Source organism: Diabrotica virgifera, chromosome 8 (assembly GCF_917563875.1).
Source record: "Diabrotica virgifera virgifera chromosome 8, PGI_DIABVI_V3a".
In the NCBI taxonomy this organism is placed as follows: Eukaryota; Metazoa; Arthropoda; class Insecta; order Coleoptera; family Chrysomelidae; genus Diabrotica; species Diabrotica virgifera.
In genome coordinates this window covers 152,117,346-152,141,477 of record NC_065450.1, presented here as the reverse complement: position 1 = coordinate 152,141,477, position 24,132 = coordinate 152,117,346, and the positions used below count along the sequence as shown (strand labels likewise).

The window sequence follows — 24,132 nt, the reverse complement described above, 5'->3', positions numbered from 1 at the left end:
GCGAGGGGTTCAAATGCGAGTCTCAACAATAACCTGGAGTTTCCAGAAAGGTTACATAAATACTACTTGAATTTTAAGTAATCAGTAGTACAGGGGCGTAACTAATTATTTTAGTGAGCCGTGTATAATATATTTATTGTACAGTTTCATTACACGATGATTGATCTATCACATGTATTACTTCTGCTATACTATTATATTATTATATATTATAATATAATTTTAAAAGGAACGCTACCGATTTGCTTAAAGAAAAAAGTTTACAACCAATGCATACTGCCAGTAATAATACAAATGGTTCTGAAACCATAATTTTGACTAAACATTCTGCAAATAAATTGAGAATAACCCAAAGAAAAATGGAAAGAGCAATTTTGGGAATAACAAGAAGTAGCAAATAGGATAATGAGAGAAAGGACTAAAGTGACAGATGTCAGAAAAAATTGCATAAGCCAAATGAAGATGGGCTGGACATTAGGGTGGTGCGAAACAAGTTAAGTTGATAATTCCTTGTCGCTATAGTGCGGAAAAGTTGCGATTGGCAATTACAAGTAAAACAAAATAAAAACAATAATTATTAAAATCGGACTTTATCTTCCGATCTCGCAACGGACCTAAAGATTATTAAAAAAAGTGAAATTTTACCTTTTTTTCAAAAAATTTTTATTTAACCTTCGTGTACGTTTTATTTATCGCCGAATTATTTATCGGGATAGCCGTGAAATATTTGGGCCTATGCTCTTAAATAATGTCTGCACATTCTGACCGAATTAACTAGTAACTAGTTTTTAAGTAAAATGATACTACAGAGATAATAATATGTTAATTTGACAGTAGCACCAAGTTTGTCATATTACTGTGTTACAAACAAACACAAGATTATTAATATAATGACTCCACCATAATAGTGATACGTGGTGATACTGTAAACCAACACCTAAATATCACGATAATGACAAAATATTAAATAGGGTTGTTTAAAGGGTTAGAAGAAACAGGAAAAGTTAGTGTAATAAATCAATAAACATAATACACATTAAAACTTAATGTTTAATCTAGAATTTATTTAACAAAACTGATATTCTACCACTTTTTGGATATATCTTGATAATCTCCATCTGGACTATTGTAATTTTCTATAGGTGGTGTTTCGACTGGTCCTTGGCTTGTAAAAGGCATCAAATGAAAATCAAACTGAAATAAATAATGATGAAATTTATATGTGAAATATCACTATGAATATAAATAAATAATACTGCTCAGATATACCTATATCTTTCTCAAAGAAGAGTAGAATGGTATGACCACGTAAGCCGAATGAGAACAAATAGTGGAGTCAATGAAGGTTTTCACCTCCGATTTCGTTGAACCTCCATCGATTTTCATGAAAATTGGTAAGTATGTAGAGGATACCTCAAGAAACAAAGGTGACATGGTGCCAACTTGCGCTTTTACCCTGGGGGTGGATGCCACCCCTTCTCGGGGGTGGAAATTATTTTATTAAAAATAATACCACTTATCGATAGAGGGACAAATTATAAGTAAAATTTGTTATATAAAGTTATTTCAATAAATCAATAGTTTTTGAGTTATTAAAGATCAAAAGTTTTGATTTTTCCTGAAAAAAAATCCATGTTTTAAAGCAGTTTTTCATAAATAACTCAAAAACCATAAGTTTCTTCAAAAAAGTTGTTATTACCAAAATCGAAGATAATATAAAAATAAATAAGCTCCTTATTAGGAAAATCCTTTATTACATATACAAAGTGAATTATATGCAATTGAATGTATATTTTTTTCCGCGAGTACTCAAATCTTAGTATTCAAGCTTAAATAACAGGAAAACGATGCACTTTGTTAAATATAGATATTAAACATTTTAATAAAGTACTTAAAAGTAACTATCAAAAAGCTATATAAGAAGTCGCTAGCATCAAAATTAAGCAAGTTATGATGGAAATAAGAGGACCTTTTCAGATTTTTTAGGGAAGAACGAAAAATGAAACATACGTCATTTCCACAAAAATTAAAATTTATAGTAACCCATTTAAAACTTTATTTATTTTAACATGAGTAATAACTTCAACAATTTTGACCGGTTTAGAATGCATATTTTTGAAAAAAAAATACGATTAAAAAAATTAGAATTTTTCAAATTTTCGTGAATTTCATTTTCTTTTGATAATAACTCCAAAAATACTCGATATAGTTAAAAAATGGTAGAGAACAAAATTTTAGTTTTAACTTTATTTGAGCTTTTTCTTTTTTTAATATTTTTTTACGACAAAAAATAACCGAGATAGAAACATTTAAAACCTAAATTTTACTGCGAGAACCATGTAACTGGGGCCCTTTCACCTTGTATTTAAAAAAAATAAAGGATATAGAAAATTATGTTTATTACAGTGTTATAGAACTTTTACTTAGCTTTGTAATCGTTTTTGGATAAATCTCATATTTAAAAATTTAACGGAGTTATTTTAAAAAAACCAATAACATTTTCGTTGAAAAAATTTTATAGCGGAGATTTTGTATGTATACAGGTTGTGGGAAGTCCAATTAGTCGTTTGTTGTAGGAGATACGAAAAAAGTTTATTTAGGTGAGATTGGGGTATAGATAATATCAGAATTTAAATACATTTCCAAATATACAGGGCCACCCATACTGACAGGGTGAAACAAAATTATCTTTTGTTTAATGGAATACCTTGTATATTTTTACATTTTTGGATTCTCCTCTATGTTTCATTTCTTAAAATATAAGGTTTTGTGATGTTATACGAAGTAGTTTAAAAGATAATTACGTTTTTATTTTCAAATTTCATAGCAATATTCACCCCCTGTATAATTGTAGTGATTTGACATCAGAAAATCAATTTATGTTCAAGTGATTTTTAATATAATCTATTATTGTTAAAAATTATTAATCTAGCAAAACGTTTAATTTTAGCTAATACAGGGTTGGTCGAAACTGAATGAGTGTTTTCTCAAAGTTTGAGAGTATGAGTTTTCTCAAACGGAGCAGCCTGTAATGCCTGTAATGAGCATTGTAATGAAATGCTATTGTATGGCACTTTATTATTTCCCACCCTGCCAGTGAGAACTGAATTTATTTTTGAAATCCCTAACTTTATGTCTTTAATTATTTGAAATATTGTAAACGATTAAAAAACAATCAAATTAAATTGAAATGAATAACCAGTGTATATCTTCCACATTTACTTCATATTTAACGTAGCCTGTACCATAACATTGCACAGATTATTATCCCTGTATAGCAACGATATACCATGAATGTGAATTCATACTTGAGAAATGTCCTATATCCAGTCTCACAAAAAAAAGGGATTCCTCAAACATAATATATATGCAGACAAAATCAGCCAAAGTGATTTGCGATATCTAATTAAAGGCCCTACCAAGTTGGTTTTGTTGAATATAGCATGGAAGCACGACGATACTTTAGTGATAAGCGTATTTTTCGTAGTAGCTTTAGTATGTTGTTTTATATTATGTATTACCTATATTAAATTAGTTTTAGTAAGTTTCGTTTATCTAAAAAAATGTAAAACAAACAAAAATTCTGTTTTTCTTGTAGTTGTTTTTTCGTATAGATACTGTTTTATATTGTAGTAAATTGAATTTAGTTTTAGTATGTTCCGTTTGTTTGTAGAATAATATTTAATTAGATTTGCTTTAACTACTAAAATAAATAAATTTTCAATTATATTTTATGTATTTGTGGAAAAGGAAACCTAGCATTAGCGGCCACATTTCTAGAACGGCCAATTGTTTTCTATTTTTAGTGGCCGTTATTGTCAGGTTTTACTGTACCAATAATATTTTATTAAATTATGTTTTTATTAAATAAAAAATTTATAAACTTGATAAAAGAAAGTTTGCTTAGAATTTACTCCTCTATCTAATTATGGGGTTATTTTTAATAAAATAGTGTTCACCCATGAGAAGGGGTAACATCCACCCCCAGGATAAAAGCGCAAGTTGGTACCACATCATTTTTGTTTCTTGAGGTATCCTCTAACTACTTACCAATTTTCATGAAAATTGATGGAGGTTAAACGAAATCAGGGGTGAAAACCTTCAGTGACTGCCTTTTTGGAAATATAAAAGATTAATTTTTTTCGTGATTGTCGATTTGCTAATTTTCTGATTTTTGGTTGCTATAAAGTTTAAAAAAGTAATAAAAATTATAAATCATGCACATAAATGTAAAAAAATATTTATTTTACTTAATTAAACGAGATTGCTTGAGCCAGAATGCTGAAATCTGCATTTTTATCATAAAAAAAAGGTGGATTTCACCCCTAAAATGCAGAAAGCGCAACTTGGTGCCATTTCACTTTTGTTTTTTGAAGTATCCTCTAACTAACTAATCAACAATTTTCATGAAAATCTATGAAGGTTCAAAGAAATCGTGGGTGAAAACATTCAGTGACTACACTTTCAGAAATATAGGAGAATAAGGTTTTCGTGATTTTCGACTTGTTAATTTTCGGATTTTTGGTTGCCATAAGGTTTGAAAAATTAAAAAAAAAATGTAATTCATGCACATAAATATAAAAAAAATATTTATTTTTCTTAATTAAACGAGATTACTTGCGCCATAATGCGGAAATCTGCATTTTTTACGATTTAAAAAGTAAGGGTGTATTACACCCCTAAAATGCAAAAGCGCAAGTTGATGCTATATGTATTTTATTGCTTGAGGTATCCTCTAACTACTTACCGATTTTCATGAAAATCGATGAAGGTTCAACAAAATGGGAAGTGAAAACTTACAGTGACTGCACTTTCAGAAATCTAAAAAATAATTTTTAAAAAAGGGGTGCATTTCACCCCTAAAATGCAAAAAGCGCAAGTTGGCACTATGTCACCTTTGTTCCTTGAGGTATCCTGTAACCACTCACCAATTTTTATGAAAATCGATGGAGGTTCAACGAAATCTGAGGTAATAACTCATATCCACCTTCATTGACTCCACTAAAATAGAGTAAGGACGGCCAGAGACGGTTTCCCCAATAGGAAGATAATTAGTGGGAAGACCATGAAAACGATGGAACGACAACTTATTGGAGGCACAGTGAAAAAACAGACAGTCATGTCTATACAACAAGAAGAAGAGATGAAGAAGACGATATATATCTTCTATTGGTGGTTTATATACTGTGATTCACAGAAAACAGATCATCCACAAAATTTCATTTACTTAGTAGGAGGGTCCGATAAGTACTTAGCCTTCATAGTCTAGTCGCAACATAGGGGGTCCCGTGGGAACTTTTAGGTCGCCGCGATTGGATGGTGGTATTATAGGTTTTTTGGGTCGCTGAATCCAATAGAAGTAGTTTGGAAGCCCAAATGTGGTGCGTTTAATTGTTATTAACAAATTATGGTCAAATTAGGTGTTTTTCAGGAATTATTAGAAGCCCTGTAAATAAATTGATAGTGTTAAGTTATTCTCTGGTGTATTTTTGGTCGCTGAATCGAATGCGACTAGTCGCGATTACTCAAAATGTGGTCTTATTTTGTTAATAACAAAATAATTGTTTATTCGCCGAAAAGCTCGAAATGCGTTATCTACAGCAAGTTTAAACCACGTTCCGACATTGTTATTAATAAATTATTGCAAAAATAATGGTTTATAGTACGTTTACTCACGGTTTTTGCTCTAAGTTAAAAAAAAACACCTGGAATGACATGAAATTTGGCATGCACGTAGCTAACATGTCAAACAAAACAAGTGATATTGTGCGTATGTGTGCTTTTACCCTGGGGGTGAGTTTCACCCCGTTCCGGGGGTGAAAAAAAACCTTTAAAATAAGTCCGGAATTGGATAAACTGATTAATTCTAAGCAACTTTTGTTCTATACAGTTTTTTCACCAAGTCAATACTTTTCGAGTTATTTGCGATTGAATATGTTGATTTATCAACAAAAAAACAAAAATATCTCGAAAAGTATCGATTTAGTGAAAAAACTGTATAGAACAAAAGTTACTTAGAATTAATCAGTTTATCCACTTCCGGACTTATTTTAAAAGTTTCTTTTTTCACCACCGAAAAGGGGTGAAACTCACCCCCAGGGTAAAAGCAGATATCCGCACAATATCACTTGTTTTGTTTGACATGCTAGCTACGTGTATACCAAATTTCATGTCAATCCAAGTGGTTTTTTAAAATATAAAAAAAAAAATCGTGAGTGAACGTACTTACTATAAATCGTTATTTTTGCAATAATTTATTAATAACAAAGTCGGAACGTGGTTTAAGCTATCACGACTAGTGGCAATCGATTTAGGGTATAAACATATAAAAAAGACTACAAACTTGCTGTAGATAGCCCATTTCGAGCTTTTCGGCGAATAAACAATTATTTTGTTATTACCAAAATAAGAACATATTTTGAGTAATCGCGACTAAAGTGTATTCATATAGCAAATTCCCAACTATAAACAAACGCAGGTGTTACTATTCGCCCTCTCATTCGCCAAGAGGCTGTTAAATGTAATTTATTGCCCTAAACGAGGCGAATTCTCATTTTACAGGTCCAAACTTGTCAGTCTGCAAATTCAAATTGTATGTAAGGTGTTGGTTTTTAAGATAATATTATTTTGTGTTATATGTATTTTACAGTAGTTATTGTTGAGTTATTAATTAATACTGGTCATGTTTTATAGTTTTTTATAAGTTTTATAGTGTCTAGTCTGTTTAATGAACTTTTAATATACATACATAAATAAAGTATTTATTGTTCAAAAGTAAAAATACCTTGTGGTAATCACTTTTATAAAGGTAAGAAAAGCCAAAATTTTAATTTATTGATGTTTCAAAAAGTTTTATTTCCTTATTTTCTGGACATGAAAAGGTATACAGAATGCAGTTTCATAATAGTCCAGTCACTCACGTTAAAATATATGGTACACTTTAGTTCAGTACGACCCTGTTTAGCTTCCACGCGCGTTTGTTTACAGTTAGGAATCTGTAAAATGAATACAGTTTAGTCGCATTCGATTCAGCGACCAAAAATACACCAGAGAAGACCTTAACACTATCAATTTATTTACAGGGCTTCTAATAATTCCTGAAAAACACCTAATTTTACCATAATTTGTTAACAATTAAACGCACTACATTTGGGCTTCCAGACCAGTTCCATTGGATTAGGCGACCCAAAAACCTATAATACCACCATCAAATCACGGCGACCTAAAAGTGCCCACGGGACACCCTACGTTACGACTAGACTATCAAAAGAAAAACGAAAATTTTGGAAAAGTGACGATTTATTCTTGAACGTAGTCTCCTTTTAGCTCGATTCACTTGAACTAGCGATACTCCACATTCTTAAACCCGTCTGAAAAATACTTTTTCTCGAGGTCTGTAAAGTAGGCTTCCGTGGCTGTGATGAACTCTTTATTCGACTTAAATTTCTTCCCGGTGAGTGACTTTTTCAAGTGTGGAAACAAAAAGAAGTCGTACAAGCTCAAATCTGGAGAATACGTTGGATGGAACAGCAGTTTGTAGCTCAATTCGACCAATTTGGTCATGTCGATGGCGGAGGTGTGAGCCGGAGCGTTGTCATTGTGGAAGAGTATTTTTTCTTCCCCAATTGGGTCTGTTTTTTCTTAAATTCGGCGTCGAATCGGGCTAATAATGCTGCATAGTAAAGCCCTGTGATCGTTTTGCACTTTTCCAGGAAGTGGATATAGGTCACACCTTGCGAATCCCAGAAAATGGTGGTCATCGCCTTTTCGGCCTATTGGACAGCCTTCTCCCTCCTCGGAGCACGTTCGCGGGATGACGTCCACTGTATCGACTGTTCCTTGGACTCTGGTCATTACCAGTGGAACCATGTTTCGTCGACGGTTATGAAACAACATAGAAACTCATTTGGATTACGCTTAAACAGCATCAGACACTGCTCTGAAGTGGTCTCATGGTTGCGTTTATTGTTCGAAGTTAGAAAATGCGGCAGCCATCGCGCCGACAGCTTTTTTATGCCCAAAATTTCATGCAGGATATGACCAACGAGATCTTTTGAGATACCTACTGTCTCAGATATCTCGCCCACATTCAGTCGGCGGTCTACCAATATGAGATCGTGGATTTTTTACGTCATCTTCAGTCGTAGCCGTTTTCGGGGCACCTGGGAGTGACTTATAATATATAAAAAAACTCGTTACACCATTTTTTGGCGGTTTCCATCAAAGGAGAACTGTCAACGTTTACAGCATTCAGGCGCTTTTCGGGTCGAATCTAGACGTTTACAGCATTCAAGTCGAATAACCTACGGATTATACTGCTCTTTTTTTCATTTTTCTAAAATCCCAAATACGCCCGCTAACAAACGCGGTCAAAACAAAACTACGAGCCCGATTTGGCTGATATTTTGACACAGGCCGTCTACAATTATGTATTTACACGATGGTAGAGAGACTAAGTACTTATCGGAACACCCACATATTACTATTATTAGTATCATTGACTCAAAAGGCATCTTCAGCTATATAGAGCTAGATCAAGGAACAGAAATAAGCATCTCTACTATTCCATGGGCAGGACACGTCGCCAGATTGTCAGACAACCAATGAACAAAACGTATTGTCAAGTGGAGGGCACGAGAAGAAGCACTACGGAGCAGAGGACGGCCACCTATCAGATGGGCCGATGATTTGAAGCATGTTATCAGTAACTGGTTGCAAGGTGCACAAAACAGAAACAGATGGAAAGAGCTGAGGAAGACCTATGTCCAGCAGTGGACGCGTACGGGTTGATGATGATGACTATTCCATGAAGGTTAGAGGACATAGTTTGATAGCTCGCATTTGTTCATGAACATGTCCGGAGTCCGGAGGATTCTAAACAAATATTGGATACAGAAGCGTAGAATGTCAAAAAAACTTATGGCGATAAACTTTATAAAAAGCATTACAAATAATTTTTGCCAAAGAAAGATCTTACTTGTATAGCTTCTTGATAAAGTTCTTCAGACTCTTTTCTAAGTTCATCTAGTGCCCTTTGCTGGGAATATACCATTCTATCTAACATCTGCATATCTCTTAAATGCTCCTCTCTCTTGTAATGACACCATTTCTTCTGCAATAGTGCTCTACGCTCTAAAGTTTCAGTAGAAAGGGCTGCAAGATTTCTTTTACGGGTCCTAAAATCATTTCGATTTAACGTAAAATACATGAATATCTATAAGATGTCAAAATTTATTTGCTAAATTAAGTACTCACTGCATCGTATCTAAAACTTCAAATGGTGGTTCGCATTCTTCTATAGGCTTTAACTTCCGTGCATTCTTTTCCAATCTTCTGATTTGCTTTTCTAGTTTTCGTTTTTTTCTTTCTTCTCGAGCTTTAACAATTGCAGGGTCAAGTCTCTTCTTCTTTTTCAAAGGTTCAGCGCTATAATCCAAAATATATATTAGGTTGATACATTTTTCAATGCTAACAGGTTAAGTGCCAGCGAGAAAAAACAAAAATGCCTAATGTTTTTACAAAATAGTACTGTAAAAAGAAGCAGCAGGTATAAAATATAGTTAAATTACAAATTTCCAAGAAGCGAAAATGTTCTTGGACCTTGAAAATGGATGGCACTGGTATGTACTGTTCTTACGATGTCAGTTGGACCAGAAGCATTTTTGGGGTCCGGTCAATAATTCTACGAAGAGCATAGAAATAAAGATAAACCATATAAACATTTGCTTGCTTCAAAATTGATCACTCCTTGTATTAGTCCACATGGACGCGGGTGTGGCTTACTACTTTCTAACGTATCTTATTGGGCAATACTGAAGAGTAATTGGTCAAATTGTGCGGAAGTGCTTAGGCTCAAATCATATCGTTATCTGGTCAAAATACTGTAGCGGAAGAGAAATCTTGGCCGATCCCCGTATAACAGTAAACACCTCGAGAATGACGTAATCGGATGTGCTAGGCCTCGCCGGAGAATTCTGGAAGGTACGTCACGTAGGCGGAACAAGCCGATAGCTCGAGATGGGAGTCGATTGTTCCAGAATAACAACTGGGTATAAATACGGGCATATTTTGTGAATAAGTTTAGTGTATAAGATAAATTCGTCTGTAACTTATATAAATAAAGTCGTATATAAATTACGAACCGCTAGTTTTATTGTAATTAGAAGTAATTACACTAATCACGCTACAGTTGGTGTTGGTGTTCGGTAAACTTAGTGCGATATAAATAAGTGAATTACAGAGAGACTTTAAAAGACTTTTGAACTTTATTCGTCGGGAATAACCGGAGTGCGTTAATTGTTCGGTATTCGGAAAGACTTTAAAAGACTTTTGGACTTTATTCGTCGGGAATAGTTAAAGTGCGTTGATTGTTCGGTATTCGAAAAGACTTTTAAAAGACATTTTGGAAAGTACGTGTGTGCCGACCAAAGATGTTGCTACGAGAACTTACAGTAAAACAGCTCCGTGAACAGCTAGAGGAACGGGATCTGGACAGCAGTGGGCTCAAGATAGTCCTACAAGAACGACTCGAGGAAGTCCTAACGAAGAACGGAGATGATCCAGAGACGTTCTACTTCCAGTCAGCAGAACAAGCAATCTTATCGAAATTAAAAACTGTTTCTGAAACGATTGATGATACTTCTAAGATAAGCAACGAGAAATTTGAAAGTGTTTCTCAAAAGATCGATGAAACTTCTAGACAGAACAACGAGAAACTTGAAGAAGTTAGTAGAAAAAGCGACGAGAAATTCGAAAATGTTGCTAAAAGATTCGATGAGACTTCTCAAATAATTAAAGAGGTCTGTAGGCAAAACAACGAAAAACTAGAAGAAGTTTGTAAACAGAACAATGAGAAATTTGAAGAAGTTTCTAGAACATTCGATAAGATGCAGAAAAGTGTAGAGACCGTAGAAGAAAAGATCAAACAGCTAGAGAGCAGGATAACCGATACAAAAGTACAACCATCAGTTAATGCAGCAGCGTTAGATCCTTTAGTGAAAGATGAACTACCGAGAGACGAAACGTCGCATAATATGAGATTCAAATTACCACCATTTGATGGAAAGTCCTCTTGGTCCATATATCTTAGACAGTTTGAAGCTATTGCGACCGCCAATCATTGGACCGAACAAGAAAAGGCTGTTTCCTTGACTGCTGCTTTACGAGGTGATGCTGCAGATATATTAAGGTCAATTCCCAAGGGTCAAGAAAATTGTTACCAGACCTTGTTCACTCGTCTAGAAAAACGCTATGGAGATGCCCATCTACAACAAGTATACAAAGCACAACTGCGAAGTAGAAGTCAACGAGCAAGTGAGAATCTGCAAGAATTTGAAGCAGATGTGGCTCGTGTGGTGCGGTTGGCTTATCCAGAGGTGCCAGACAGCGTTTTAGAAGAAATTGCAGTAGATACCTTCGTCAATGGACTGAAAGATAATGAACTACAGAAAGCTTTACGACTAGCAAGACCGAAAGTTTTAGATGAAGCACTTGCTATTGCATTGGAACACGAAACGGCTAGTCAAACTTCACGAGGCCATAGAGTAAGAACCATTGAAGAAAGTGACGAACACAACGATGAACGTCTGGAGGAAATGATACGGAGAGTATTAAGTAATCAGATGCCAAAGAGACGCGAGCCTAGATGTTGGAATTGTGGAGACGTAGGCCACATTCGTCGTAATTGTAAGAAGATCGTACAGCCGTCGGAAAACTAGAGCGGGTCGACACCAAGGGGCAACTGCCGACCTCGAGAACTAGAGCCCCCATAGTAACTGTCAACCTTACGTCCTCCGGTGGAATCCACCACTTATACATCGAAGGTCGTATCAGTAATAGATGTAGATCATTTTTGGTGGATACAGGTGCAACGAGAACTATCGCACGTCCAGATGTAGTACGAGACCATAATAAATTATCACCTGCAACAGTAAAGCTTAGAACAGCGACTGGTGAGCTAATTAATACATATGGCGAGGCTAATATGTCAGTATCCATTGGCCAGACCACAGTTGAACATCAAGTATTAATTGCCGAGATCTCCGACGAGTTCATCTTGGGGATGGACGTACTACGAAAAGTGGGGGCAATATTGGATGTTCAAAATGGAGTTCTCAGGATCAACGGTGAAGAGTTGCCCTTTCACGACGACAAAGAAGATGTCATCCGCTTACTAACTACATGCGACGTAACCATACCCGGTAATAGTGAGAAAATTCTGATGACCATGCTTGATGGACACTGCCGAGAGGGAAGTTTAAGGATGGTCGAAGATGTAGAAAATGTCGAGTTCCTAACGGCGAAAACTTTGGTAAAAGTTCGAGATGTCATCCCTGTAAGAGTTATGAATTTAAGGGAAACTGCTATTAAGTTAAGTAGAGGAGCTTTGATCGGACAGTGTGTTCCCGTGGCTTCAATTTGCTCTATGAATACCAATGAGAAATCATCAAAGTCAAAATATCCAAAAGACCTTGTCGAGATGATCATTGAAAGATGCCAAGACCTTGACTATGAACGAACGGAAAAAGTAAGGTCTATGCTGATAGAGTATCAAGATGTTTTTGCTATTGATAAGAAGGATAAGGGCAAAACAAGCATAGTAACGCATAAAATAAATACCGGAGACGCTCAGCCAATCAGACAACGGCCTAGACGACTTCCATTTGCGAAAAGAGATGAAGCCGAAGAGATTATCAAGGATATGGACAAACAAGGGGTAATTGAACCATCGAACAGTCCATGGACATCACCAGTAGTTCTGGTAAAGAAGAAAGATGGTTCAACGCGTTTTTGTATCGACTACCGCCAGCTCAATGCGGTAACAAAAAAAGATAGTTATCCTTTGCCCAGAATAGACGATACATTGGATACTCTCTCCGGTTCTCGTTGGTTTTCCACACTCGATTTAAAAAGTGGATATTGGCAAGTAGACATGGAGCCAGCCGATCGGGAGAAAACCGCATTTTCGATAGGATCAGGGCTTTGGCAGTTTACGGCTATGCCGTTTGGTTTATGTAATGCCCCTGCCACATTTGAAAGATTAATGGAGGCAGTTTTAAGAGGTCTAACATGGAAAACATGCCTGGTTTACTTGGATGATGTAATTGTGGTTGGAAGGTCCTTTGATGAACATGCCAAGAATCTAATAGAAGTCTTTCAACGATTGAGGGCAGCGAACTTGAAGTTAAGTCCGAAGAAATGTCACATGTTTCGACGAGAAGTTAAGTATTTGGGACATATTGTATCGAGTAATGGTGTAACAGCTGATCCTGAAAAGATTGAAGCAATTAAAGATTGGCCAGTACCAAAAGATAAACATGAAATTAGAAGTTTCCTTGGCCTATGTACATATTACCGACGATTTGTCAAAGGATTTGCCAATATCTCCAAGCCCCTAACAAAGTTGACGGAGGAGGGCAAAGAATATACATGGAGTGAAGAGTGCCAAAAAGCTTTCGAACAACTACAAATGGCTCTGATCAGTGCACCGATATTAAGCTACCCGGGACAGGCAGGAAAATTTGTTTTGGATACCGATGCTAGCAACAGTGCTATAGGAGCTGTTCTCTCCCAAATCCAGGACGGACAGGAAAAAGTCATCGCTTATTTCAGCAAAGTCCTGTCGAAACCGGAAAGAAACTATTGCGTTACCAGAAGAGAACTGCTGGGTGTAGTGAAGGCTTGCGAACATTTCCATAAATACTTGTATGGCAGAAAGTTCCTTCTTCGCACCGATCACGCTGCTCTAAAATGGCTCATACAATTCCGTAATCCAGAGGGCCAGATGGCAAGATGGTTAGAACGATTACAAGAATATGATTACGAGATAGAACACAGGGCCGGAAGAGTTCACTCAAATGCTGATGCCCTTTCGAGACGACCATGCAGTGCGAATTGTAATCACTGTGCCAAATTAGAGGAACGATTTTGCCCCGTGAGACGAACCACCGTAATTAATGAGCAATGGCAGCCCCAACAGTTACAAGACGCCCAAGAAGATGATCCATGTATAAAAAGAGTATTGGATTGGATGCGGCAAGGTGAGAGACCTAGTTGGCAGAACATTAGTGCATGTAGTCCAGAAGTCAAGGCCTACTGGAGCCAATGGAATTGCCTGGTACTAAAAGATGATCTTCTGTACAGAACCTTTGAGAACGATGATGGTACAGAATCTAAGCTTCAGTTAATTGTACCTAAAAGTAAAGTGTCAGAAGTATTGCGTCAGTTGCATGACGGTACATCAGGTGGACACTTTGGTATTACGAAGACTCTGCAAAAGGTTCGAGAACGGTTCTATTGGGTGAACTGTAAAGATGATGTAAGAAGATGGTGCCGAAAATGTGAACCGTGTGCATCCGGTAATGGTCCGGTTGGTAAAAAGAGAGCACCCATGAGACAGTACAATGTTGGAAGTCCTATGGAAAGAGTAGCTATCGACATTGCAGGTCCATTTCCAGAAACCGATGCTGGAAATAAATACATCCTGGTAGCCATGGATTATTTTACAAAATGGACTGAGGCCTATGCATTACCAAATCAAGAAGCTGCTACCGTTGCAGAGGTACTTGTTAAAGAATTCTTTAGCCGATTTGGTGTTCCCTTGGAGATCCACTCCGACCAAGGGCGAAACTTTGAGTCAGCTCTTTTCCAAAACGTTTGTAAATTGATTGGTGCCAATAAGACCAGAACAACACCCCTGCATCCTCAATCAGATGGGATGGTCGAGAGGATGAACCGAACGATGGGTAAACACTTGTCCAAAGTTGTATCTGAACATCAGCGAGATTGGGACCAACACATTCATTTATTCCTGATGGCCTACCGCTCGGCCGTAAATGAAACTACAGGTCAAACACCAACCTGCCTGATGTTGGGTCGTGAATTTCGGTTGCCCTGCGACCTAGAGTTTGGCTGCGGACCTTCCGAGGAACATGTTGCAGGCGAAGACTACGTTGACCGCCTGAAATTACGAATGAACAACATTCATGAACTTGCCCGACAACACATCCAGATAGCCAGTGACAGAATGAAAGATCAATATGATTCTCGATGCAAGAATGAAAGCTTCGAAGTAGGTGATCTTGTCTGGCTTTATAATCCGCAACGTCGTCGAGGCTTGTGTCCTAAACTGCAAAGACAATGGGAAGGTCCGTATGAAGTTAAGAAGAAAATAAATGACGTAATATATAGAATTAAGAAGTTGCCAAACGGTAAACCAAAAGTTATTCACATAAATCGTCTTGCACCATATGCTGGCTCAAATGAAACAGAAGAAGCACGAGTCCTCCAACAGGAGATGAAAGATGTCGCACAGCCAAGTTTTAATCAATTTATGTCAAATTACGCAGCGAGAAAGAGTGCTAGATTCGGCGTGACCACAGAAGTTCAGCAAGATCTGTTTGGTGTTCCAGAAAACGTCTCTCTGGCCCACTGTGTTGCCCAAGACCTCGAGATGACTAAAGGAATATCGTCCGTATTCAATAGAAAGTTCGGCCGCCTGGACGAGTTAAGAAATCAGCAGCCTAAAATTGGAAGAGTACTGCGATTGGAAGATGGTCCTCGATCTTTGCTGTATATGGTGACCAGAAAGTCTTATACAGACACGCCAAGCTACGAGAACATATGGCGTGCTCTAACTAATTTGAAGAAAATCGTGTGTAATTATGACATCAAAAATTTGGCTTTACCAAAAATAGGCCATGCAGTAGAAAATCTGGATTGGAAGATTGTGAGAAGCATGCTTGAAGTGGTCTTCAGAGGAACTGGTGTACAAATCACTGTGTGTTGCATGAACCCGAAGATGTCGTACCCTTCAAAGACAGTAGACTGTTATTTCTTCTTGAAGGGTGTATGCAGAGCTGGAGAGTCGTGTAGATTCCGCCATCCTGGGCCTTCATTTAGAGTTGCTGATCGAGACGCTCAGATCTTAAGAGGGGAGCAGTGTAGCGGAAGAGAAATCTTGGCCGATCCCCGTATAACAGTAAACACCTCGAGAATGACGTAATCGGATGTGCTAGGCCTCGCCGGAGAATTCTGGAAGGTACGTCACGTAGGCGGAACAAGCCGATAGCTCGAGATGGGAGTCGATTGTTCCAGAATAACAACTGGGTATAAATACGGGCATATTTTGTGAATAAGTTTAGTGTATAAGATAAATTCGTCTGTAACTTATATAAATAAAGTCGTATATAAATTACGAACCGCTAGTTTTATTGTAATTAGAAGTAATTACACTAATCACGCTACAATACCTTCTCATGTTTCAAAGGCGGCAAGCAATATAAACACTAAATAAACAGTGTCGTCGTCATAACTTACAATTATTTTATTTTTATAATACATTTTTTGTCTCATTTCTTTAGTACTTAAAAAATTAATAAGCACATTAAATTGCATTTGTAAGTATTATATACTTTTAATGATCAATTTTAAATTTTATTGTATTGTATTATACTGAAACTGTATTGTTTATACAGGATGTCCCATATATTATGCGAGATTTAATGACGTCAATTTGCTCAGTCCGCTGATTGGATAATGTAATTAATGGAATTTTTCATGTTTCATATTTTTATTTTTTCCATATTTTCCTTTGTATGTGTCCATGTCTAAGAGCCATATATGAGGAGAGGGAGTGTACATTGATTGAAGACTCTTGATTTTAGGTATTGGGGGTATTTTTTTTTCTTTAGAATAAAAGACAGTTTTCCGAGTGATGCCCAGGCCAATCTTATTATTTTTTTTTATTTCTTCGGTCTGATTTTTTTTATTTAATTTAGTGATTTGTCCTAGAATATCTCTTTTACTTGCTTTATTCTTGTTTGTGCCACTGTAATTATTGGTTCTCCTTGTTGATTGGTCATGGCTTTTGTTTTACTGTAAGCGATGTTCAGTCCCATCTTTGTCGATTCACTATCTAGTGCTTCCATCATTCTTGGTAATTCTTCACTATTTTCTGTTTTAATACAATATATATATATATATACTTACAAGTCAAAAGTGACATTTGGAAAAATTGTGTAGCTCAAGTTCAAGTAAAATAAAAATATTATCTTGCTTTGTCACCAATATTAATGTCTTCTTCTTCTTTTCCTTCTTCTTCTTCTTGTGTAGACATGACTGTCTGTTTTTCAATGTGGCTCCAGTAAGTTGTCATTCCATCGTTTTCGTGGTCTTCCCACTTAGTTTTGGATCCCGCGTATGAAAAAAAAGTTGATTAATAGCAAGCTGAAAATTTTTTAATAGCTTAAGGGTGTGTAGTTGGAGAAACTTTGATATATGGGAACACTGGAATAGGGGAAGTTTTAATTGTGGAACAGGTTAAAAATTTGGAACGGCCAGACCACGAAAACGGCACATGTATTTTGTCCGACAGAACAGACTTAAACTCTCCGAACAGAGATTAAACTCTCATGCAAAAATCAGCCTACTATTTATCACCAAATGGGCGTTTTAATGAGTGGAACATGTAGAATATGTCAAATGACAGGAATTATGACAGCTGATAAATAGCAGTCTGATTTTTGCATGAGAGTTTAATCTCTGTTCAGAGAGTTTAAGTCTGACCGTTCCAAATTTTTAACCACAATTAAAACTGCCCCTGTTACAGTGTTCTCATATATCACAGTTTATCCGACTAGACACCGTTTAAGCTATTAACAAATTTTCAGCTTACTATTAATCAACTTTTTTTTTCATACGCGGGATAGAGACCTAACTGATCGTCTTCCTATTGGGGAACCGTCTCTCGCCGTCCTTACTACTTTGTTTTTTGTCATTTGGCTCATGTAGTTGTTCCATTATACTCTTCTGCTTTTTACCCAGTTATTGATGTTGTCCACCTTGCATATCTGTCGTATATCTGCACTTCTACCTCTTCCCATATCCCATCGATTTTTCAAAGTATTTTCATCTCTGCTGTTTCTAGCATTCTTTCTGTCCTTTCTGTATCAAGTCGTGTTTCTGCCGCGTATTTATGTCATTATTGGTCTGATAACTGTTGTGTAAATTGCGCCTTTCACTTCTTTTCCAATATTGGTGTGGTAGTTATAAACACGACAAGTGTCGAATCAAGTTCTGAACACACGGATAGTGATATATTTCAACTTGTCAAAAATATGTCCTATGTATAGTATTTTTACTACAAAAGCGATATTACGTAGGTCAAAATTTTTGACGTAAGAGAACTGTCAAAACATTAGAATGTGAATTTTCATTATTGCCATGTTTATTATAAACATGGATATAATGAAGAGTCACATTCTAATGTTTTGACAGTTCTCTTACGTCAAAAATTTTGGCCTACGTAATATCGCTTTTGTAGTAAAAATACTATACAGTAGTAAAAGTGATCTCTTCATTAGTCATGAATTAGACAATTCGACTGGAAGAGGAATTGTTCGTTTTCATGTATTTTATGTGTATATTCAAAGTGTAGTCTGATTTCTTTAGTTCTCAAATTAATAAGCACGTTAAATTTCATTTGTATTATGTATTTTTAATTATCTTTGGTGTCAATTTCATAAAGAAATGTGAACAGTTAACAACATTATTACTGTTTAACAAATATTGAACCATAATTTAAAAATAAAAGTTTACTCATTAATTTCTATTGCGCCGCCTATGTTTTACAAACGGTGTCGAATTTTGTTTTTATACTGGTCCAACTGACATCGTAAGAACAGTATACTCGTATATACAGTAAATCCAATCATATTGGTTGTATAGGATATACATTAAAATGAATTGTGTTCCTTTTTGACTAGAAATTGATTCCAGATTTAGGCATTTTGGAGAAGATATAGAAGGGGAAAGATTATGTAAGATTCATTTACTACTTTATTTCATCCACGATAAATTTCTACATACCAAAAAACATTTTAGCACTTTTTGTAACGTCCAGATAAAACGTTTTTATATTTTGAATGTTTTAAAAATTCTCTGGACACAGATTTTGTATTTTGCTGAAAACCCACTTGGATAGACAAGTTTTAATGTACTAATATCTTGGTTTTCACACGAGAAACCAAATGGTATTTGTAAAGAAAATATGGCTCTGGCAGTTCTGAGCAGTTTACAAGATTTTGTCTTGGCACCAGGAAGGGGTATTTATTTATGTCAACCATTTGGGTGTATGTGGCACTTGACCTGTTAATAACAAAAAAAAAATACTTTTACTTTAATAAGCATACTCACAAAATACCACATAATAGTTGAAGGGTACAGGGAAAAACAAGCTAAGTGAAATTTTATGATTTTAAGATAAAACAATTTTAAAGTTCAAAACGCTACAAACACTAATGTTTTTGGGGTCAGAATATGTTTTTACCATTATCTTTTTAAACTATCCGAGATCCTTAAATTAAAAACTAGAAGCATTAAAAAAAGTTTTTGATTGAAAAATCAAGATTCTTTTTATGATTTGAATCAAATTTTATGATTTTAAGATAAAACAACTTTAAAGTTCAAAACGCTGCAAACACTAAAGTTTTTGGGGTCAGAATTTGTTTTTTACCATTATGTTTTTAAACTATCCGAGATCCTTAGGTTAAAAACTAGAAGTATTAAAAAAGTTTTTGATTGAAAAATCAAGATTCTTTTTGTAGTTGGTTCTGACTTGCCTGTTTTCTCCTTAATGTAGAACAATTTTGTTTTTTTTTAAACATATTTTTTGCACATACAGTTTTACATCTACAAATATATTGAAACAAAGCCGATTACATAAAGTGAAATACAGTAGACTCCCTCTATAACGAGAACTGAAATGGCGGACTAATTAACTCGTTATAAGCAGATCTTGTTATATCAACAATAATTAGCTCTCCAAACACAAATAGTATCTCTGTTTATTACCAAAATACACAAGGTTTAAGAACTAAGTTAGGTGATCTTTTGCATAATATACCAGCATGTCAACATAACATATATGTCTTGACAGAAACTTGGTTACATAACGGCATTAACGATTCTGAACTGAGCTTTACTGATTTTAACATATTATATCGTTGTGACCGCTCTGCTAACACCAGTGTCTTCAAGAGAGGAAGAGGAGTGCTAATAGCTGTACACAATTCAATACCAACTACTTGTCTCCAAGTACCAGATAGTATTGAACAGGTCTTCATTAAGGTTGGATCCAGTGTTTTTAGTTTTATATTAGGAGCAGTCTATTTACCTCCCAACTCTCCGGCACAGTCGTATACAATTTTCTCTGAAACACTGGACTCACTCGCTCTATTGATGCCTAAGTTAAGCCTACACATGGTTGGGGATTTTAATTTGCCTCATGCTCTCTGGAAAAATGGTCCCTTTAGTTCTGTTGCGACTGCAGGCGGAGCATCATTACAGGAAGTGTCTTGCATCCAAATTATGTCAAATGTTTGCAGTTTCCACAACCTTTTCCAATGTAATCATCATGTTACAATACACAACAGTCTCTTAGATCTTTTCTTGACAAATGACCACCTAGCAGAAACGGAGCTAGCAGACTTTTTTCTGGTTTCTCCTGTTGTTCATCCACCACTCTCAATTACCATTAAATGTAACCTGACTTATGATGCACCTGGACTCGAGTTTGATGGTTACTACAGAGATTTCAGGTCTGCAAACTATCAGAATATTTCCTTATTCCTAGACCAGTTTAATTGGGACATTTTGTTTATTAACGCGAATCTCAAGTCTATGTTAAATATATTTTATGAAATTGTTTTTATAGCTATAGATAAATTTGTACCATTGAAGAAGTTTTCAGCCAGAAAATTCCCAATATGGTTCTCTCAGGATTTAAAAATTTTTATCATCTTAAAGAAAAAATTACACAAAAAATATAAGTCAACTGATTCTTTGAATGACTATTGGGAGTTTTCTAGGGTTAGACAATTGTGCAAGGGTCTGACTCGGGAATGTTACTCACAATATGTTCAGTCTACTGAAACAGCTATATCTTCTAATATCAAGAAATTCTGGACTTTTGTTAATAACAAAAGAAAAATAGTGCTTTTCCTAATGGACTTAAATAGTACCTCAGGCAAAGATATTGCAAATTTGTTTGCTGATTATTTTTCCACAGTTTATTCTCAGAGTAATCTCAATATGCCCAATCATGAACTATTTTCATCCAATAAAAATTTTAATATCAGAAATATACACCAAACTCTCTTCTCTTGATATCAATAAGGGCCCAGGCACTGACGGTATACCTCCTTTGTTCTTAAAGGAATGCAGTTTTAACCTTTCCAGGCTATTGTATTACATATTTAATTGTTCCCTTCAAACTGGTGTTTTTCCAGATTATTGGAAAGAAAGTTTTCTTAAGCCTATATTTAACGAGGGGGATAAATCTCTCGTCAATAATTATCGTCCTATTAGCATCCTTGGTGTGATACCCAAAGTGTTTGAGAGTCTGGTTTGTGACTTTTTAACTTCTTTACTTGAGCCTAAACTTAATGATCAACAATTTGGGTTTAGACCCCATAGATCTACTGAGCTTAACCTATTAACATATCGATGGCTTAGTGTGAAAACCTTGTATCTCATTAAATTACAATTTTACAGGAGAGGCAAGAAACTGATTTTCTGCATAATATAATCTAAAAACAAAAACTACTGTTACATATTTTAATTTGAGCACATTGAGACAAATATCTGATCTTGGCCCAGAGCTGAAAGTGTTAAATGTTGCTATTAAATTGAAAATACAAATATTAACTGTGAAAAACACGTAAATATCCTTGCAGTATATAGAGCCTTTGCCCAAGTAACTATGATAACCTCGTATATCTTAATATACGTGTTTTTCATCTAAAATGAGGTTGTGTTTATGATTACTTATGAGGTTTTCATTTTTCATAGCTTATTACACACCTCCAAATACTAGGTTGATAGAGTACAAATCTTTTGATTTAAGGTTTATAAAATGTTTCTATATGCCGGACTACCTTTTGTTGTTCACAAAAAAACATTTCTCCAAGTCGAATTTCTTAAACAAACACTCCAAATTAAGTACCAAATTCTTGGTTATAAATATACGTGGTATTCACACTAAATCAAGAGAGCAATTGATATACGTGGTTTCTTTTTTCGGCTGTAGGAAATAGTCTGGTGTATTTGGATTTTTTCTAACAGTTGTAAATCGTGAGATACAAGGTTTTCAAACTAAAACCACCAAAATGTCATTTTTGAAAAAAAAGTGAGATACGAGGTTTTCACACTAAGCCATCGATATGTAGATTTTTTGTTTGACTCCCTTGAGAGGGGGTATCAAGTGGATACAATTTAAACTGATTTCTCCAAGGCGTTCGACAGGGTGTCTCATGATATGTTGCTCCATAAGCTCAGAATGATTGGTGTTGATGAACCATTGATTTCTTGGTTTGGCAGCTATTTGTCTAATTGTAGACAGATAGTAAAAATTGGCAATTTTCTTTCCAAATCAATTCTTGTTCCTTCAGGGGTTTCTCAAGGATCACATCTTGGGCCTCTTCTGTTTAACATTTTTATAAACGAGATTCAGGAATGTTTTTTTTCTGTATTGTAACCATAGATATAGTCAGTGTTAGGATTTTAGAGTTTAACATTATTGTAATTGGGCTTGCCTGTTGATAAATAAAATAAAATAATATTAAAATGTTTTCATGCCTCTTACGTAGTTTATTAGGTGTCGATGGTTGACCTGAACAATGAGACTTCGCCATCGTAAATTGTAAATTTTTTATAATATTCAATATCGGTCGATAGATAAACAGGAAGAAGTTTATTACAGGCGGTGGAGTTTATTTCAGCACTGGCCTCGATAATAACACAGATGTTGGGCATTTCTATACACAGGCAGTCGGAGTATTTATTTATAGCCATTACTGCGCTAAAAATAGGTAAAGAAACATATTCTTAGATTTCATTTTTCCTCGTTATAACCAAATTTGCCTCGTTATAGAGGTGTTATAGTTCAATAATAGGAATTTCATTCGACATCTAGTATACCTCGTTATAGGCGAAACCTTGTAATATCTGTGTTGGTTATAGAGAGAATCCACTGTAGTATTATTTCAATAGTAAAACAAAACTGAACTGAAAAAACTGACAATCTGATTACTCAAACTAAAAAATTAAAAGTTCCATTATTATAAGGAAATAATAAGATTGTTTTGTTTATTTTGAAAGATTTTTGATAGAAAACAAAAAATATCCCTCGTATTTTTAATTAGTTATTAAATCAACCTATTGACTGCCAGCAACACACCTTTTTGCGTTTTGACAAACTTTGTTTGTGTGCCAGCAATGCAACTCTCACATTCTTCATATGATTTATTTTATGGGTCTAATATTTCGCTGGAATATGGAGAATAACCTCTTATTGTGGGTGGTAGTCAAAAGGTTAATGCACCACAGGTAAAATATAATAAAGTGAGTTAAAATATATAAGCAAGAAACCTGACTAAGCCCGTTTTTGCACAGTACTGCAAAGACTTATCCCGTTTTTCTCCTACACAGGATATTTTTCCTGTTAAATATTTTGTAACATATGATTTTGTCCTGAAAGGTTTGTTTACAACAAACTATAACATACATTCTACAGGATAACGTCAATATCTTAAATTCACCAGAACTTGACTTAACCCGTTTTCCCCTTCAAATAATTTTTGTTGGTCAAAAGTTAAAGGTCATATTTGTTTATGTTACTTCTCTTAAAAAGGTACACAACATTCTACCAAATTGTTTCTTCTGTACATCAATATATAAACTGGGTTGTAATACTTACAGCAAAACTGGAGTGAATTTAAAAGCTAGTGGTTTATTTGTACAAATTGTCCTTGCCAGAGTTGGGGCTTTAAGACTTAACCTTAAATATAGAAAATTAGTTGCAAACATGTTGCAAACATAGATTTATAATACTCGTTGCAAATATTATGTAAGGTACTGAAAAAATTTACCTGGAGAAATTTGATAATATGGCATTCATAGTCATTCTTAAATTTTTCTAATTTTAAAATTTTATTCCTCTAAAATATTATAATCTAACCCTAAAAATACACAAATTTTCTGACGTTTCTTTGACAATTCTGTCGTCCTCTTTTTTTCTCGTCCGAGTCTGTCTAAGCTATAGCCTTTATATAGCCGTCAATCATTTTCATAAAA

General features: G+C 35.2%; 1 protein-coding gene across 1 annotated transcript; it reads right to left on the bottom strand.

The window, feature by feature from the left end:
* Positions 1 to 1,032: 1,032 nt before the first annotated feature.
* LOC126889993 (39S ribosomal protein L40, mitochondrial) lies at positions 1,033 to 24,096 on the bottom strand. The gene is made up of 5 exons (XM_050658794.1): positions 23,928 to 24,096; positions 23,756 to 23,836; positions 9,256 to 9,426; positions 8,978 to 9,176; positions 1,033 to 1,194 (listed from the first exon to the last, which is right to left on the bottom strand). Exons 1-5 carry the CDS (start codon positions 23,960 to 23,962, stop codon positions 1,084 to 1,086), a joined length of 597 nt encoding a protein of 198 aa, XP_050514751.1. The 5' UTR covers positions 23,963 to 24,096; the 3' UTR covers positions 1,033 to 1,083.
* Between the last annotated feature and the right edge of the window lie 36 nt (positions 24,097 to 24,132).

Excerpts from the sequence above, each read along its gene's own strand:
- LOC126889993 (XM_050658794.1), bottom strand. The coding sequence starts at position 23,962 with ATGACTATGAATGCCATATTATCAAATTTCTCCAG. Across the intron at positions 23,837-23,927 it reads ATATTATCAAATTTCTCCAG|GTTAAGTCTTAAAGCCCCAA; the intron begins GTAAATTTTTTC and ends TCTATATTTAAG. Across the intron at positions 9,427-23,755 it reads AAATTCACTCCAGTTTTGCT|CGCTGAACCTTTGAAAAAGA; the intron begins GTAAGTATTACA and ends TTTGGATTATAG.